The sequence below is a fragment of the Ochlerotatus camptorhynchus genome, unplaced genomic scaffold (assembly GCF_037179485.1).
Source record: "Ochlerotatus camptorhynchus isolate MF236.1 unplaced genomic scaffold, CSIRO-AGI_Acam_v1.1 ptg000102l, whole genome shotgun sequence".
Classification (NCBI taxonomy): Eukaryota; Metazoa; Arthropoda; class Insecta; order Diptera; family Culicidae; genus Ochlerotatus; species Ochlerotatus camptorhynchus.
The window spans coordinates 4,377,069-4,393,718 of NW_027040592.1; the positions used below are offsets into that span (position 1 = coordinate 4,377,069).

The window sequence follows — 16,650 nt, forward strand, 5'->3', positions numbered from 1 at the left end:
AATCGGTAGTGTGAATATATTATTAAGATTTCCTTGATACAAGTAACTTTAATAGCATTAAATGATCTGGTAATTACGATGATCACAACACTGTCACGTTCTGTCATGACCAAAAATTCGATGAGATTTTGAAGAAAATCTCAATCATCGTTTTCTCATCCCATCATAGTGACAGAGGTATCTCTGTAAATATCGCGTGAGATCTTTCATTGAAAATGACATTTGCCAGCCCTGGCTGTGCCTAACGTCTTACATCACAGACAGTTTGATTGCTCGGACCCAAACGGACGTTATTTACATCGATATTACGATTGCTAAGCTTGATAGGCTAGGGATCGGTGGTAATCTTTTGTGATGGTTTCGATCATACCTTACAGAGCGCCAACTGATAGTAAATTTGGGTACTTGTCGCTCAGCAAGTTTCTGCGCAAAGTCCGGTATACCTCAGGGTAGCCATCTGGGACCATTGGTATTTCTCATTTACTTCGACGACGTTCACCATGTTATCACAAGGCCACGATTATCGTTTGCAGACGATCTGAAAGTTTTTCTGCGCATCCGCTCACTCGCCGACTGCCGTTCTCTCCAAACTCAGATTGACGTCTTTACTGACTGGTGTCGTCTAAACCGACTGGTGGTCACCCCTGCTAAGTGTACAATCATTACTTTCTCACGCAAGAAACAACCGATTATTTTCAACTACAAACTACTAGGCACGACTATCAAACGACTGCATTGCGTAAAAGACTCAGGCGTTTTTCTGGACTCAAAGCTGACATACTCACACCATATATCGTATGTCGTCGACAAAGCGCCCAGAACTCTTGACTTTGCCAACAAGATTACTAAGAACTTCACAGACATTTACTGCTTTAAATCTCTCTTACTATCTACGTTGGAATACTGCTCTGGTTAATAGGTTAGTTCTCCAGTTGAAGCAATGGTGTAAAAATTACCCAAAACCATGATGCCTCTAGGGTTTTTGTCTTCACGGGCATAGTAAAGGCACAGATGTGAGTGGACAAAATTTTTATCGACCGGTAGATTATAATTATTATAGTTTATGATATTAATATCATATATTTAAACTTCATTCGCAACGGGCCGGAGTCGGTATCGGTCTTGCCGGAAACATCACACCAACCAGCTGTAGCTTACCGTCGCAATGTTCTGTCTTCTCTGCTGAAGCTGCTGCCATCTTTATCGCTGCTACAACGCCCTCGGACCGACCGATATTAGTCCTCAAGAACAAGCTCTGAAATCCGAGGCCCCAACTCATCCCTGGGTACAGGCGACGATGAAGTCCACGCCACCAAAAACGGTATTCTGTTGGGTTCCAGGGCACTGCGGAATACCAGGCAACTCTGAAGCTGACTTTCTGACTGGGGCAGAGCCATCTGCCCCTCGATATACCAACGAAGTACTGTTACACGATGTCAAGCGCTGGATCATGAGCAAAGTGTGGGAAGCTTGGGACGTGGAGTGGGTCCAAACCCGCTCCCTTTTCATCAGACGGATCATAGGGACGACGAGGAAGTGGCCATAACCGTTGAACCAGTGGGATCAGCGATACCGGTCACAGCAAGATCTCGCACAATTTCGGTGGAACGCCGTTCCACAGGACTTGCGTCGGTTGTAGAACCCCAGCCTTAATCGAGCACATTCTATGCGTATGCCCTCAGTATCAGAACCTGCAGGAACTCCACGGGCTACCAAATAGCATACGCAACATGCTGGGTGATGATCCCTTCACACTGGTAGCAGTAATGCGCTTTTTAAAGCATGCTGCATTGTATTTTAAAGTTTAGTCTTCCCGTTCTTTAATGTTCATTTGGAGTAAACAATCCTTAACAACGGGTAAATCGATTAGAAAAACTTCAGCGATCAACAGTGTGGCCGTTTTATATAATTTTGTTCGTGTCAGCGTGTGCCTTAACGTGCCGAACAGAGTGTCATACTGTGTTTCGGTACAGTGTGCAGAGTTGATTCCCCCTTGGGTATAGCCGTATTATCACTGGCAAATGAAATGGCATCCTTTGAAGATCATTTTCATTTTGTGATAGTGACGAAAGCTGTTTAAAAAAAAAATATCGTCGTGTACGTTCGAGATTTTGCAGTATTGATTCGATCCGACTTCTGCACTGGTTCGAACGAGAAAATTCATTTCAAGTCTCTAGTCTTGATAAAGTCTGTTGGGGTTGGCTTCTTAGTGGAAATTAAAACAACTTGGCTCCGTTGCGTTCAATCGAGGTGTTTATTTCAGAGGATTTTTGCTACAATTGATTTCGTATTGCGAATTAGGGCGTCAGCGTCAGGGGCAAAAATCTCATCATCCAGATGCCGTGCAAATCTGAAAACTTATGTCGATGCTCGTTTCTCTGACTTCTGAATTAATATGCGACAGTTATGTCTTTATTTGCAGTATACGTACCTCTTAGTTTACAAAACGTTGGCGGCAAGCGATCATTACGAACGCGCGCTCTTCACACACCGCCGCCACGACGAACGACGAATCTTCGTATAGTTTTGCTAATACAGGGAAACAAGTGCGCGCTCGCGCCGCTAACAACAAGAAGAGAAACTATCGCGCGCGTAATTACTTCTCACCCCCAATAATAATATATGGTTGGCGTTTTTCCTGCGATCTCCACCTTGCCTCCTAGGGTATCTCGGAAACCAATGCATTCAACAGACTCGAACTCAACCAGCATCTTGGCAAAATTTTTATGAAATGAATTATTATGCACTACAATAGAGCGGGGCTCTCGTTCTTTTTGATTTTGGAATTCACTCACACACATGCATGTGGCAATGAACGAATTCTCTCATTCTCTTTTTTTTTTGTGAAATTCAAAGTTCCAAATTTCAATCTCGGAACTCACGAGAATCCAATTTAATTTTTTTCCTCCCTTCATCCTTGGGTAACATCAAATAAATAAAATATTACGTTTGAACTTTAAAATTTCGGAATTGAATGTTAAAAAAAGCCAAAGATTGCGGCAGCATTCCAACATATCAAGGAAAAGCATCCATCGAAAAGAAAGGAGTTGCAATCGTTTCGGAACGTATTTCAAGCTGAACATTGCATAAGGTCCTAAATAGCATTGACAGATTCTCTTCGTCGACTTTCTCTTTGTATCCCCACGGCCATGTAAAGACATTCCCAGGTATTTTCAGCACACAGATCGATAAAAGAAGCTTTTATCCAGCATCTAATACGACAAGCAAAACAAGAAACGGTTACCTGCTCAAGTTATTAACGAAAGAGAAAGTCGACGAAGAGGATCGATCAATGTTACTTAGGACCTAATGCAATGTTCAGCTTGTCTTGTTTGGAGAAGTTCATCGTAGTCGACTTTGGTTGAAAATGATGAGCGTAACAACAGCGGCAGCAGCAGCAGCAAGGTGGAAAAGTCGGCCGACTGGAAAATCGAAGTAGGTGACTGTGTGCGAGTGGGAGAGGCACACATAAGCAGAGAGGGAGAACATTATAGGAATTATATACATCTAATAGACTCGGATTGAATCGAAAAATATGTTTGCGAAATGTCGAATCTTACCCGACGCAAGTCGTCCACAGACACTCAGGGAAGAGCGGAGAGCAACGTTGGTTGTGCGGGCCATTGACATGCGTCTATCCTTCTGGTGGTATGTTGTGCTGGAAAACGGGATGCGTGATAAGATGATAAGGATCGAATTGGAAAATCGACAGGAGTCAGATTTGTAGGAAGAAAAAACTGTAATTCTCACGGAACGCATGTACAAGAATAAGTGTTGTCCAGTTGCAAAACTTTTCGTTCATTTTTGAATCCAGCCTCCAAATTGACCGGTTTAATTTATAACGAAAGGATAAGTTACTCGATTTGAATAATATTTAAGACCGTTTGAAACTTTAAGGTACCGAATATTGTTCAAAATGTCCGAAGGAATTTTATTCTTGTAATATTCTATTACATGTGCTTCCTAAATTACAATCATATATGAGTAAGGCTTTCTTCAGGTGATTCATTGAAGCGTCCTACAATGACCGTCATAATGGCTGATATTCCCTATCACTTCAAGATTTCTAGGCCAATACAACCTGTTACAGCACTACATTGAACAAATGTCAGATAATATTCAAGCTGAACATTACATTAGGTGACCTAGGTCCTAAGCAACATTGATCGATTCTCTTCGTCGATTTTCTCTTTCGTTGATAACTTGAGCGTATAACAATAGAGGTAACTCTAAGACTAGAAGGTCCCGAAGACACGTGCTCAACTTTTTGGCTCTGGTACTATCTTCGGTCCCAAGCTAATCGATGCACCCCTCGAAACATAGGAAAATCCACGAACTCCTCATTCTATCTGTCAAACTTTCATAGCGAATCAAAACAAACATAGTGTAGTTTTAGAATTTCGACTAGAATGGGGTACGTTCATCGATTTGCTTGTCAAGTAGTGAGCCAATTAAAAATTGTTAGTTTCCACCGGTTGATATAACCGTTTCTTGTTGTATTTGTCGTATAAGATGCTAGATAAGAGCTTCTTTTATCGATCCATGTGCTGAAAATACCTAGGAATGTCTTTACATGACCGAGGGGATACAAGGAGAAACTCGACGAAGAGAATCTTGTCAATTAATTAGGACCCAATGTTCAGCTTGAATTGTTTCGCTTAGCTGTAGCAATGTAAAGAGAAAATCGATGAAGAGAATCGATCAATCAAGGTAACTAATCAAAATGAAAATTGGAAAAAAATGAATCACGCTAAAAATTTGGAGGTGCACATTCAACTGAAAATTTTTGGTGGAACATTTGCAACACTGTGGTGAATGTAGAAGCAAGGTTTATTCATGTTTCTGGTGCATAATTTGCATCGTTCTGATGAATGCAAGCTTCATTGCAAATTCATGGTGGAAAATTTACAGCATTCTGCTGGTGCATGAAGAGGCAAAGCCTGAAAATTGCACCACAAAGGTGCATGGTGAAACAAACTTCCCTGAAAATTTTTGGTGCATCGCTCTGATAAATGAAATGAACGGAAAATTTCTGGTGGAAAACTTGCACTGGTCTGGTAAATGAAGGCACAAGCTTTATTGAAAATTTCTGGTCGAAAATCTGCACCGTTCTGGTGAACGGATGGGTAAGCTTTTTAGAAAATTTTTGGTCTTAAATTTGCATTCTTCTGCTGAATAGAGAAACAAATTTTAATTATATTTTCTGGTGTAAAATTTGCACCATTCTGACGATTGGAGAGAAGCTGCTTTACTGAAAATTTACGATGAAAAATCTGGAAATATGGCCAAGCTTTATTTGGTGGAAAACCTGCAACATTCTGATGATAGGAGAAGCAAGCTATATTGAAAATGTCGGGTGGAAAATGGAAAAAGGAAATCTGCACCTATCAGAAGATTGGAGAAGCAATTTTTATTGAACATTAACGGTGGAAAATTTACATCGTTCTGATCATTTTAAATTTTCTGGTGTAAAATTTTCTGGGGGCAAGTTTGTATTAAAAATTTCGGGTGTAAGATTTGCAACAATTTGCTGCATGGAGGGGCAAGTTGAATTGAAAATTCCTGATGTAAATATTGCACAGTTCTGGTGAATGGAGAGGCAAGCAACTACAACGTTTTGGTGAATGGGCGGGTATTGAATTCTGAGGACAGCTCTAAAAGAAAAGATTTCTGGGGATGATTCCATGAAAATTCTGCGAATAATTTCTAGTGCTTGCAGATAGTTCCAAGATAATTTCGAAAGGAATACCGAGAGAATCAAATTTTGAATGAAATTTCAAAGGGTTGTTGAGAAAAATTTCAAGGGCATTCCGAGGATAATTTCAAGTTTTTCTGAGAAAAAAATCATAAAGAGTTCTAAATATAATTCCAGTGGACTTCTGAGAAGAATTTCAAAAGAGCTCTTAGGAGAGTTCTAAAAAAAAATCCAAGAAGAACCTCAAGGATATTCAATTGTGAGGACAGTTTCAAAGGATTTCCAAGAAAATTTTGCGTATAACTTCTGGTGATTCTTGCAGATAGTTCCAAGATATATTCGAAAAGAATACCGAGAGAATCAAATTTTGAATGAAATTCCAAAGGGTTGTTGAGAAAAATTTCAAGGGAATTCCGAGGATAATTTCAAGCTCATTCTGGGAAGAATTTCTGGAGAATGCAGAGGAAATTATTCTGAAACTTAAGGGGAATTTCAGTTCCAAGGTGTTGTGAAAAAAAAAACAAAAAGTTTTAAAATATTCCGAGAAGAACCTCAAGGATATTGAATTCTGAATTCTGAGGATGCACTTTTTCGCAACTACACAAAGTTTAAAGACAGCTTTTAGATTCCCTAATTGAAAGGTGGGTATTAGTTTGCCATTGAACCTTGGTCTGTTGTTGTTTTAGTAGTTTTTTTAATTCAATCAATAGATAAAAGATGTACCGAGAATTAAATGGAGGAATTTCAAGCTAAAATGTTCTGATCGCGAGATATTCACGATCAACACCGAAATTTCGTATAAATGTCAAATCCGTTTTGTGTGTGTGCTGCTGATTTTCACTGCTGCCCAATGCTTGGGGATCTTTCATAAATAACGTAGTAGTTGAGGGAGGAGAGCTATCAGTTACACCAAACCGACGATCAAATGCGTTGTTTATAAAAGCTGATATGAGTTGAGTCACAAAAACAGCGCTGTTTCATAACTTTTCAGATTCAAGCGACACGATGTGCAACCAAATGGTACTCGATAATGACGACTGGGTTTGGGGAGAACGTTTATTTCATGAAAACAGTGATAAAATTAGCACTTTTTATTTGTACATTTTAAAACAGTTTTTTATTGGAAAATTTAAAAAAAAACGTTCATAGTAGCAGATTGTTAAAGAGCTATTTCCTATCGATTGGTGTATTTGGATTTTAATTTCATCTATAAATGACAAAGTTATAAGCGTTCAAAACCTTACACCTTTTCGTGACGGTCGCAATTTTAGATTTTCGATTTACCCCCAGTACCTTCCCGTAAGACGTAGTCTCTGATCGGGTTGTCTTTCTTGGGCCTCGAGGGTTTTCAAAAGTCGCTCTCTGGCGGCGTCATTATCCGTACATTGCCAAACTGTGTGATCGATGCATCGGTATCGTTTCCACACCGACAGATGTTGCTGTCCACGAGGTTAATTCTATGGAGATGCACATCTAGCGAGTAGTGATTGGACATAAGACTTTAAATCACACTCTCGAAGAACCATTAGGAATAATTGAATGTAACTACCGTCCAACCATTGTCGCAACCGGTTTGCCAACTCGAAAGGGTATTCTAACGAAAATGGCCTCTCCTAAAATTTGCCTTCCTGCGCGCCCACCTTTGCGAGAGAGTTCAGTTCGCCTTTCTTAACGCCTGGGATTGAGCAATGGGAGGAGACCCATACAAAGGTAACATTTAATTTTCCTAGGGGAAAAGTGTTATTTTTTATGGGTAAATTTTCTATTGACGTAGGACTACGTCTGTGATTACACTTAGTAAAAACCGAAAATGGAACATGTAACGAAATTATGAAAGATTTTGAACGTTTACAACTCAGCCGCCCCTGGATCAATTTCAATAATTTTATCACCAATCGATCAGAAATATGTCACTAGTTTTGACTGTTGATTTTTCAACAACTTTTGAAAAAGTGGTAAATGTCAAGCATTGTCCAAAAGCATCGAAATAACTAACAAATCCACCAATTACGTACATGCTTATGCTGCTTCCCCAACACAGTCATCAGAGAGTCGTTAGCAGACAAAACAAGTCGAAATGGCATCCGCCTCCAATCTTCAGGCGTGTGTGAATGGGTAGGATGCAATTGCGTAATATTTTGCACACTCATCGTCATATTCAGAACCACACGCTTCCAACGACCACACAAAATGCTCTCCAGACTTGTAATACTGTAACCAAACTAAGAAGCAGGGGTGCAAGTGATTTTGATCGATTTTCTTCATCGACTTTCTGTTTCGTTAATAACTCGACGGCAAACACATTCATTGATACTTTTTTTTTGTTCTGGATGATAGAAGAGCATAGCAGAAATAGTGCGAAATAGGTTAGTGAAGCCATGGTCATCAAAAGAGGAAATCGATGAAGAGAATTGACTTTCACCCCTCTGCTTCTAAGCCCCATAATTCATTCGTTCGACATTTTCGAAAGGGCCACCAAAAAACATGATATTACACTATTTTCTAGGCATGCCTAGAATAACGATTAATCGTAAAGATTTTTCCAAGATATTTCGATTAAATATTTATCGAATTTTCAAAAAAAAAAAATCATTCTAAGATAAAATTTCCTGAGTTTTCCAGTTTTTCCCAGAACTTAAACGGATAAATTCAAGGCTTATAATAAGAAAGCTTTTTTTTTTAAATTCGTTCAAAATAAGCTTTTTCTGGAAGATCAACAGTAATTAACCCAAGTGTTTTTAAGACCTGGCAATCAGTTTTAAAGAAACAAGTTTGTAATCAAATCAAATGAATGTTGAACTGAATTTTTCACTGTTCACAGTTTAAAAAAAACGTACTTAATTTGAGTAAGTCCAAAATCTAAAAACATTCAATGTCTTGTAGTTTCGTATTGCATGTACAAGTTCATGATATTGAAAATTTTCAAAGTGCCTGAATTAAGGAAAACATTAAATGATTTATTTCAAGTTCGTAATTAACTTTATGAAATATTAGAGGTTTTCATTGAAGAAGTTCTGAGGAATGAAAGGATATTCTAAGAATTTCAGTAAAGCTCCATAAACAAACTGCGGGAACATAAGGGAAGTTAGCACACTGAAATTATGGGGAACTTACTGGAAGCTTTAAGATACTCAAATCGGTTCTTTAAACATTCTAAAATTTTCAGAAACTTTTATGAAGTTCCTAGAATTTCAGTGCACATCACAGGTGTTAAGCAAACTTGAGAAATATAGAAACCTTGAGGGACTTCTCAGAAAAGCTAAATCTAGAGATCTTTGAGGAATTTCAGATCTTAAGAGCAGTTCCCATGACTTTAGTTCAGACTTTTTAGAGAAGTTTAAATATCTATAATCGTAAATTTAGAAAAATTTAGAACCCTTAAGATGTTCCGAGAATTTCAGGGAAGTACAGAGACCATCAGATAATTTATGAAAACTTCATAAATATTTCAGGAACTTCACAGAAGTCCAAATTTTTTTTTTTTTTTTTTTTTTTTCTTTATTAGAGAGATTTTTAGCCTAAAGCTAGTTCACAGAAGTCCAAAGAATTTCAGGGAAATTTATCTTCAATAGAATTGAGAGCTTTAGGGAAGCTTCAAGAACATCAAGACAGATCAGAGAATCAAAGGGCGGTTAAAGTAATTTAAAGAAAATTGTAGAAACCTTAAAGAAGTTCCGGAAACTTCAACAAAGCTCCGATAGAACTTCTGGAACGTGATAAAAATTATGTGAACATCCGGAAAACGTGAGAGTATTTTAAGGGTGTTATATCATGGAAATATCAAGAACTTTAAAAAATTCAAAAGTTTAGCTAAGTTGATTAGATAATATCAACAAAGTTCCTTTCATTTAAAAAAAAAATGCGAGAACTTTTAGCAAGCAGCGATAAATATCTTCAAGAAATTCCAGAGAACTTAGAACTTAGATAGTTTCAAGATATTCAGCAAAGTTCCGAGTACTTCGAGAACGATCAAATAGCTTCAGAATAATCCCATTATCTTAAGCAAATTTGCAGTGACTTACAAGTAATTCCGTGGAATTATGGGATATTCCAAGAAATTGATTTTCAGAATTATCAGGGAATTTTAAATATATAATATATATCAGAAAATTTGCCGGACAAACAAATTTAGAGAACTTCAGGTAAGCATACACCCAACCGGTGGATGTAAGATTCGCTTACAATTATGTGGGATTCATCATCAGAGGATGTAAGTGGAGACCGCATGAACCGAGGATGCGATATACCTAGCTGCGGTCCGATGTAAGAAAATTGGAGACCGAAAAATGTGGAGTTGTATTAGTGAGTGAAATTAATTATGTCGAAAAAAATAGAAAAAAGGTTGCCGACTGGACTCGAACCACGGACGTTGCGACTATCAGACCTGTGCTTTCTCCTTTGCTATCTCTATGTTTCTGAATTTGGTCAGCCTAAAAGCAAACATGAAGCGCTCATTTTCTCGCATGCTCGACTTCGTATGCTTTTTCTGCTGGAGAGATTCGAGTTAAGTGTGTGCGTCGTTCTACAAGCTTACTGGTACCTATAGTCGAAAGCGTAGATGCAACACGAAATAAAAATGCTCGACTTCGTATGCTTTTTCTGCTGGAGAGATTCGAGACAAGTGTGTGCGTCGTTCTACAATGTTCTACAATGTGCGTCGTTCTACAAGCTTACTGGTATAGTCGAAAGCGTAGATGGAACACGAAATAAAAAAAGACAAAAACCATTACATCGCCTGCATGGTCAATTTCTAACATTCGTTGCGATGTTCATGAACAGAGGATGATAGGAAACGGAACTAACATTCATTGTAATAGATTTTTGGTTTGCGTTTGGTTAAGGGAAAATTGTCCAAACTTCAAAGCAAATCAATTAATTTCAGTAATGTTGCGGGTTGTTAAAAAATACTGATAAGTTCAGGGCAACCTAGAGAACTTTAAAGAAATTCGTTTAGGCAGTTTTAATAACACCCGGAAAGTCTAGACTGTTGAAGAAGTTTTAAATTAGTGTAGAACTTAAGTGAAAATCATAAAACTATACTAATTATTTCATTCTAATTCCATGAAGCTATCCTCCGAATTAAATTTTCTTTTAGTTTTTATCGTAATTACCTTGAAATTCTCCACAATAAGACACCCTTTGGAAAGATTATCAGAATATTCATTGAATTCATTTCAGATTTCCTTTTGAATCCCACTCCTTCCCTTGGAATTCTACTCACATTGAAAGTCTCCTAAGAATTCATTGGCATTTCTACTCACAATTTCCTTAGATTTCTTCTCATAATTTGTTTGGAAAACTCTCCTGAATTTATTTTCCGAATTCCTTTGAAGATTTCCTGGAGTTATTCTCAGATTTAATTGTAATCCTTCTTTTAGTATTTTCAAACAAATTCCAAGGATTTATGCTCCGAATTTGTTTTCTCCCACACACTTTATGAAATTATTCTCAGAATGCCCTTGAAATTTTCCTTTGAAGTTCACAGGAGTTGTGCTCCTCAGAAATTCCTAAGAGTTTTCAATAAAATTTAATTTTAATTCAATTCAGGGTCACTTTTTAGTCACTATTTTTACAACTATCAGTCACTATTTAGTCACTTATTTCTTCAACATGGTCACTAAAATCACTATTTTTGACAGCAGTGATGGCTGCCAGCCCTGCTTAGGCTAAACAAATATCGAAGTCTCGGAATCTTGGAAATATTTTTATTATTTATATCTGTTAATACAGATGTGTTGAAACCTTTACTTGCTCCGAGAACTTTGTATCAAGCTGAAGCAATTTTTGCAATTCATGCTAAAGTTTATTATAATGACATGTTAATATCATTTTACCATAAACTCAACAAGTGGGTGAAATTTCATAGTACTCTGAGAACCTTCGGCCTATTTTTTTCCGATAAATGAAAAAAATGCCCTTCGTAAATTCTGGCGCTTTAAAATCATAAAAGAACTCGAGTTTTACTAAGTTATTCAAATGGATTCTAAGTATCTTGAACACATAACAGCACGTCACTATTCTCAAGTCAGTCACTAAAGTTACTATTTGGTAAAATTTAGTTCCTTTATTCCGAACAATGGTGAGAGTAAAGAATTAGCCTTTTAAAAATCACATCAATTCACAGTTTGATTTGACAACAAATTTGTGTTAGAATGATTTATTAAAAATCAACGTCTAAAGTCTGACGGTTAATGTTGACCAGGCATGGAAAATCATTTGCATTCATTTCATACATTCATTTACATTCATTTGCCTCTAACTTTTTTCATCAACAGCATTCCGCAAAATGATGTAGAAAGCTTTTGTAGGTTTTGTTATAAGCTACAAGTTTTGTTCATAACTCAAATCTATATCTCTTATGCATCATGAACTACAGCGGGCAGTACTTGTTACTGTTTTTCAGTGAATGTAAAATACATTCACTGAAAAACAGTAGTGGATTCTGTTCGCTCTGCTTCGTGAAGCAGAGGAGATACGGATTTGACTTGTTAACAAACGTTGTAGCTAATAACAAAACCTACAAAAGCTCTATACATCACTTTGCGGAATGCTTTTGAAGAAAAAAGTTAGGGGCAAATGAATGTAAATGAATGCACGAAATGAATGCAAATGATTTTTCATGCCTGATGTTGACTGAATCACTAATATTGTGATTTATTTGATTTATTTTTCAACTTCATGATCTAGACATTCAAGTTCGTTATCTTCAATATTTGTCCGGATTGTTTATCATTTTTTTTTTACTTTCCTGCAGAGGCGTCGCGTCACCTCACTTTTTACCTGTTCAACAACTTTGAAAACGTTATTTAGGGTCATGTTTACATTCAAATCAGTTTCAAAAGGCATAGGGTCTTCTAGTTTCACTGATTTGTATCCATTGGTACCAATATTGTTTTGTTTGTTTACGTTTTGAGAGTTGTTGAACAAGTAGATTGAGGTTAGGGCGATGCCACTGCTTTCCTGTGATCTATCATAAATTTTCTGAAATTTCGAAAAACAAATCTAGACCCAACATCCTAGCTTTTTCACTTAGTAACCTTGAAAATTTACCAAGCCTAAGGTGTCAAAAGGCCAGGAATGTAAATAATCTTGTTTTAGTATTTGCCAAAAATTTGAGAAAAAATTCATGTCTCTCAATTTTGAGCTCATTTTTAAGCCGATTAAATTGGATTGTATTCTTTTTTGCACTTGTAATCCGGAATCAAAACATTTCCAAACCCAAAAAAGTCAATGCCCAAGATTATTCCTGTCTTCACTGTTTTCTTAATTTGTGTGTCTTGATGATCTTGTAATTTCAAGTCCCAACATTCAAAAAATGGTCCAAAATATCTTAAATTTCTCCGAATATTAGCATTTTTTTTAGAGAGATTTTTTCCGTGATTTTGGAAAATTTTCCTCGTTTCAGAATAGAGCAATTACACACCAAATATAAAATCGATAATCATTCAAATTTCTGCTAAAATTTGACCATTTTTGAATCTTGCAAATTTTTTCAAAATGATGTCTTCGACATTTTCAATAAATCGTAGGACGCTAACGTCACTTCCAATAAAAATGTTGTCTGAGACCAAGTTGTAGGAACAACTAGTCTTTCTAGGAAAAATATATGCAGTATTTTTTAAGGTAATTTTGTGGTATTTTGGATTTTTCTTAAAAAAAAAAAACTCATGGAAAAAGCAAACTTTTAGAACATTGAAATCCGTGGACGCTTAAGAAATTCTCTCAGCTTCCGGAATAGCTTTTGATTTGCAGGAAATTTTTCGGAAGGTCCCATATCTTTCCGAAATAGACCCTTATGAAAGACCATAGTCGATAAGAGTAAAAAAAAATAAACAAACAAACACGACACGACTCCCCAATGTCACAGTGCCAGTCAGTATAGTGAACCAGAAGAAGCAGTCGCAAAAACATTCTCTCCTCAAACAAAATACACAATAATTTCTAGCATAAACGCCCAACATGCATACAAACTCGAACGATCAAACTCGCGAGTAGAGGCGACGATCAATGAACAATAAAGACGACGGACGACTGCGGCGGCGATGGGAGAGTTATGAATGCATTGGTGTTGGTGGAATCAGTGCGATTCAAAAACTTTCTCTGCGCTCGTTTTCTTGAATGATGGCGAGCGAGAAGAGAGATATTTCCTATCATCACAGGTATTCATTTCTCCCACCACTGCCTCTCTTTCTCTCTGTGTGTGTGTGTACCATAGCAAGCGAAGAACGAGAGAGTAGTTCCATTCGGCGATCAAGCGCATTCATGGCAAGCAGTGTGTTCTCCTCTCTCGTTCTCTCTTGTCCTCCTACGAATGTCGAAATATCGAGAGGGAATCGATTTTTTTCTTCTCGATTCGATGAAGAGTGGGGGTGACTGAAATGAGAATGAACGTCGGTCGGTCGGTCGGATGATTTTGTCGGTAGTTGTGGTTGCAGGGGAATTTCTGTAGAAGAGAATGAAAAATAATGTCCAAAGAAACTGTACTGAAAACAAAGAGCAGTGCGGTGCTCTGCTCTCTACGCGTGCAGATGTGTGTTGGTATATGAATGGGATTTTATGATGGTGGTATGTTTGATGGTTTTGTCTCATTTTTCGTTGTTTGATGGAAAACGGAGATTTCTCTTTTTTCCTTCTGATGATGATTGGCAATAGTTTTTTCTAGGATGAAAATTGTTTAAAACGTTTTTTTTTGTTTACTAACAGAAGGGAATATTAAATTTGAGGGAAGAATTCTTGTTGTATTTAACGGTTTACGTGCAGTCAGGACTGTTTAGAAGGCTGAATAACATTTTTAAATGAATAAATTAACGTTCATTTGATGTTGACTTTCGATATATAGGGTAAGGTGGGGCAAGATGGGTCAGCTAGTACATTTATTGTTTTATTTGTTTGTCAATATCAACAGATTCAATGCCTTTTCAAAACAGCATTGGCCTGTTGGTATTGATAAACAAAAATGTGTATAAATCAAGTATTAGGACCCATCTTGGTCTGTGACCCATCTTACCCTACATCAACAGTGACCGTGGGAAAACATTGTTTGTAATTTAGTTTGTCTAAGCAAGCTTTTGAACAGTTCCTTGATCCCATGATAGTAAAATATTGTATACTGCCGTTATACAAATAAAACTTCAAATGACAGTGATATAAGCATAAACAAGCATGACTAAAAGCTTATAGGCACTAACAGTTTTAAATAAAGACGTTAGTAATGCTGAATAAAAGCTTGTTATAATTAAAGCTGCCCACTCATGAGAAAATGAATAAGTTATAATGAGAGCCCTAAAAAGCGAACTCGCGCTCTACGACCATAATGATATTGCTCCTCTCATCACCGATTAGGCTTTCCTCATTTACCATTATAGATCCTGGATCATTTTAACACTCCCTGCGAAAGCCCGTAGCTACCCAACTAACAATTTTAGCTGCAGTTTAGCTTATACAGCCAAAAATTGACTTATACAGCTAATTTTTGCCTGTATAAGCTAGTCTGCAACTAAAATTGTTTGTTGGGTACCCCCCCCCCCCCCCCCGCCCCCTAACCAGTGTCACCCCTAATGTAATAATTATCTTGTTTCATTCTATGAACTTCACCTGTCATGTGTGTGTGTATGTGTGAACAATTGCATTCTGCGTCCCGCGCGTCGTCAACTCCCTTAATTTGCGCTAATACCCTCCTCTAATATCGGACTCGCGTGCGCACGCACCTTCTTCACTTCTTCACCGCCACCACCACCACCCATATACATTAAATCACCACCCATATCACATCACATTTCCATCGATTCGATGATTGACACTAAAGCTCTTTTGGACAACTATCTACCAGATACACGTACTGCCAGAAGTGCTTCAACGATATCCCTGGCGACATGGTTACCCTCGGTGACGACCCGATGCAGACCCAAACGTGAGTATACCAACTTCTCCTGCAAGATTCGCTCGCTCTAACCTGTCTCCCTCCCTCCCATTCGTCTAGTCAAATCAAAAAGGACCAGTTCAAGGAGATGAAGAACGACCACCTGGAGTTGGAACCGTTCGTCGTGTGCTTGGACTGCGGCCGCAAGCAGCACCAAATCTGCGTCCTCTACCTGGAGTCCATCTGGCCGGGTGGGTTCGTGTGCGACAACTGCCTCAAGAAGAAGGGCGCCAAGCGGAAAGAGAACAAATCCAACGCCAAGCGGTTACCCACCTCCAAGCTGGGAACCTACATCGAAACGAGGGTCAACAATTTTCTCAAGAAGAAAGAGGCTGGCGCCGGCGAGGTGCACATCCGGGTGGTCTCCAGCTCGGACAAAATCGTTGAAGTCAAACCGGGCATGCGGAGTCGGTTCGTCGAAAACGGCGAAATGCTGCCGGAGTTCCCGTATCGAGCGAAGGCCCTGTTCGCCTTCGAGGAAGTCGACGGCATCGACGTGTGCTTCTTCGGTATGCATGTGCAAGAGTACGGTTCGGAGTGCGCAGCACCGAACACGAGGCGAGTCTACATCGCCTATCTGGATTCGGTACACTTCTTCCGGCCCCGACAGTACCGTACCTCGGTGTACCACGAAATCCTGCTGGGGTACATGGACTACGCCAAACAGCTCGGCTATACGATGGCCCACATCTGGGCTTGTCCACCGTCCGAAGGCGATGACTACATTTTCCACTGCCATCCACCGGAGCAGCGAATTCCGAAACCGAAACGCCTGCAGGAGTGGTACAAAAAGATGCTCGACAAGGGCATGGTCGAACGGACCATCCAGGACTACAAGGACATCCTGAAGCAGGCGATGGAGGACAAACTGCAGTCGGCTTCCGAACTTCCCTACTTCGAGGGCGACTTCTGGCCCAACGTGCTGGAGGAAAGCATCAAGGAGCTCGACCAGGAAGAGGAGGAAAAACGCAAACAAGCGGAACGCGAGGAAGCGGCTGCCAATGCGGTGAGTTTTATGTTCTTCCCCGTCCAATCA

General features: G+C 38.7%; 1 protein-coding gene across 3 annotated transcripts in view; it reads left to right on the top strand.

Annotated features, from left to right (window-relative positions):
* nej (nejire) overlaps positions 1-16,650 on the top strand; it is a 75,582-nt gene that overhangs the window by 33,807 nt on the left and 25,125 nt on the right. For all 3 annotated transcript variants that reach the window (XM_065219268.1, XM_065219270.1, XM_065219271.1), the window contains exons 6-7: positions 15,525-15,605; positions 15,675-16,620. In XM_065219268.1, the coding sequence (XP_065075340.1) occupies positions 15,525-15,605; positions 15,675-16,620 (1,027 nt within the window). The remainder of the gene's footprint in view (positions 1-15,524; positions 15,606-15,674; positions 16,621-16,650) is intronic.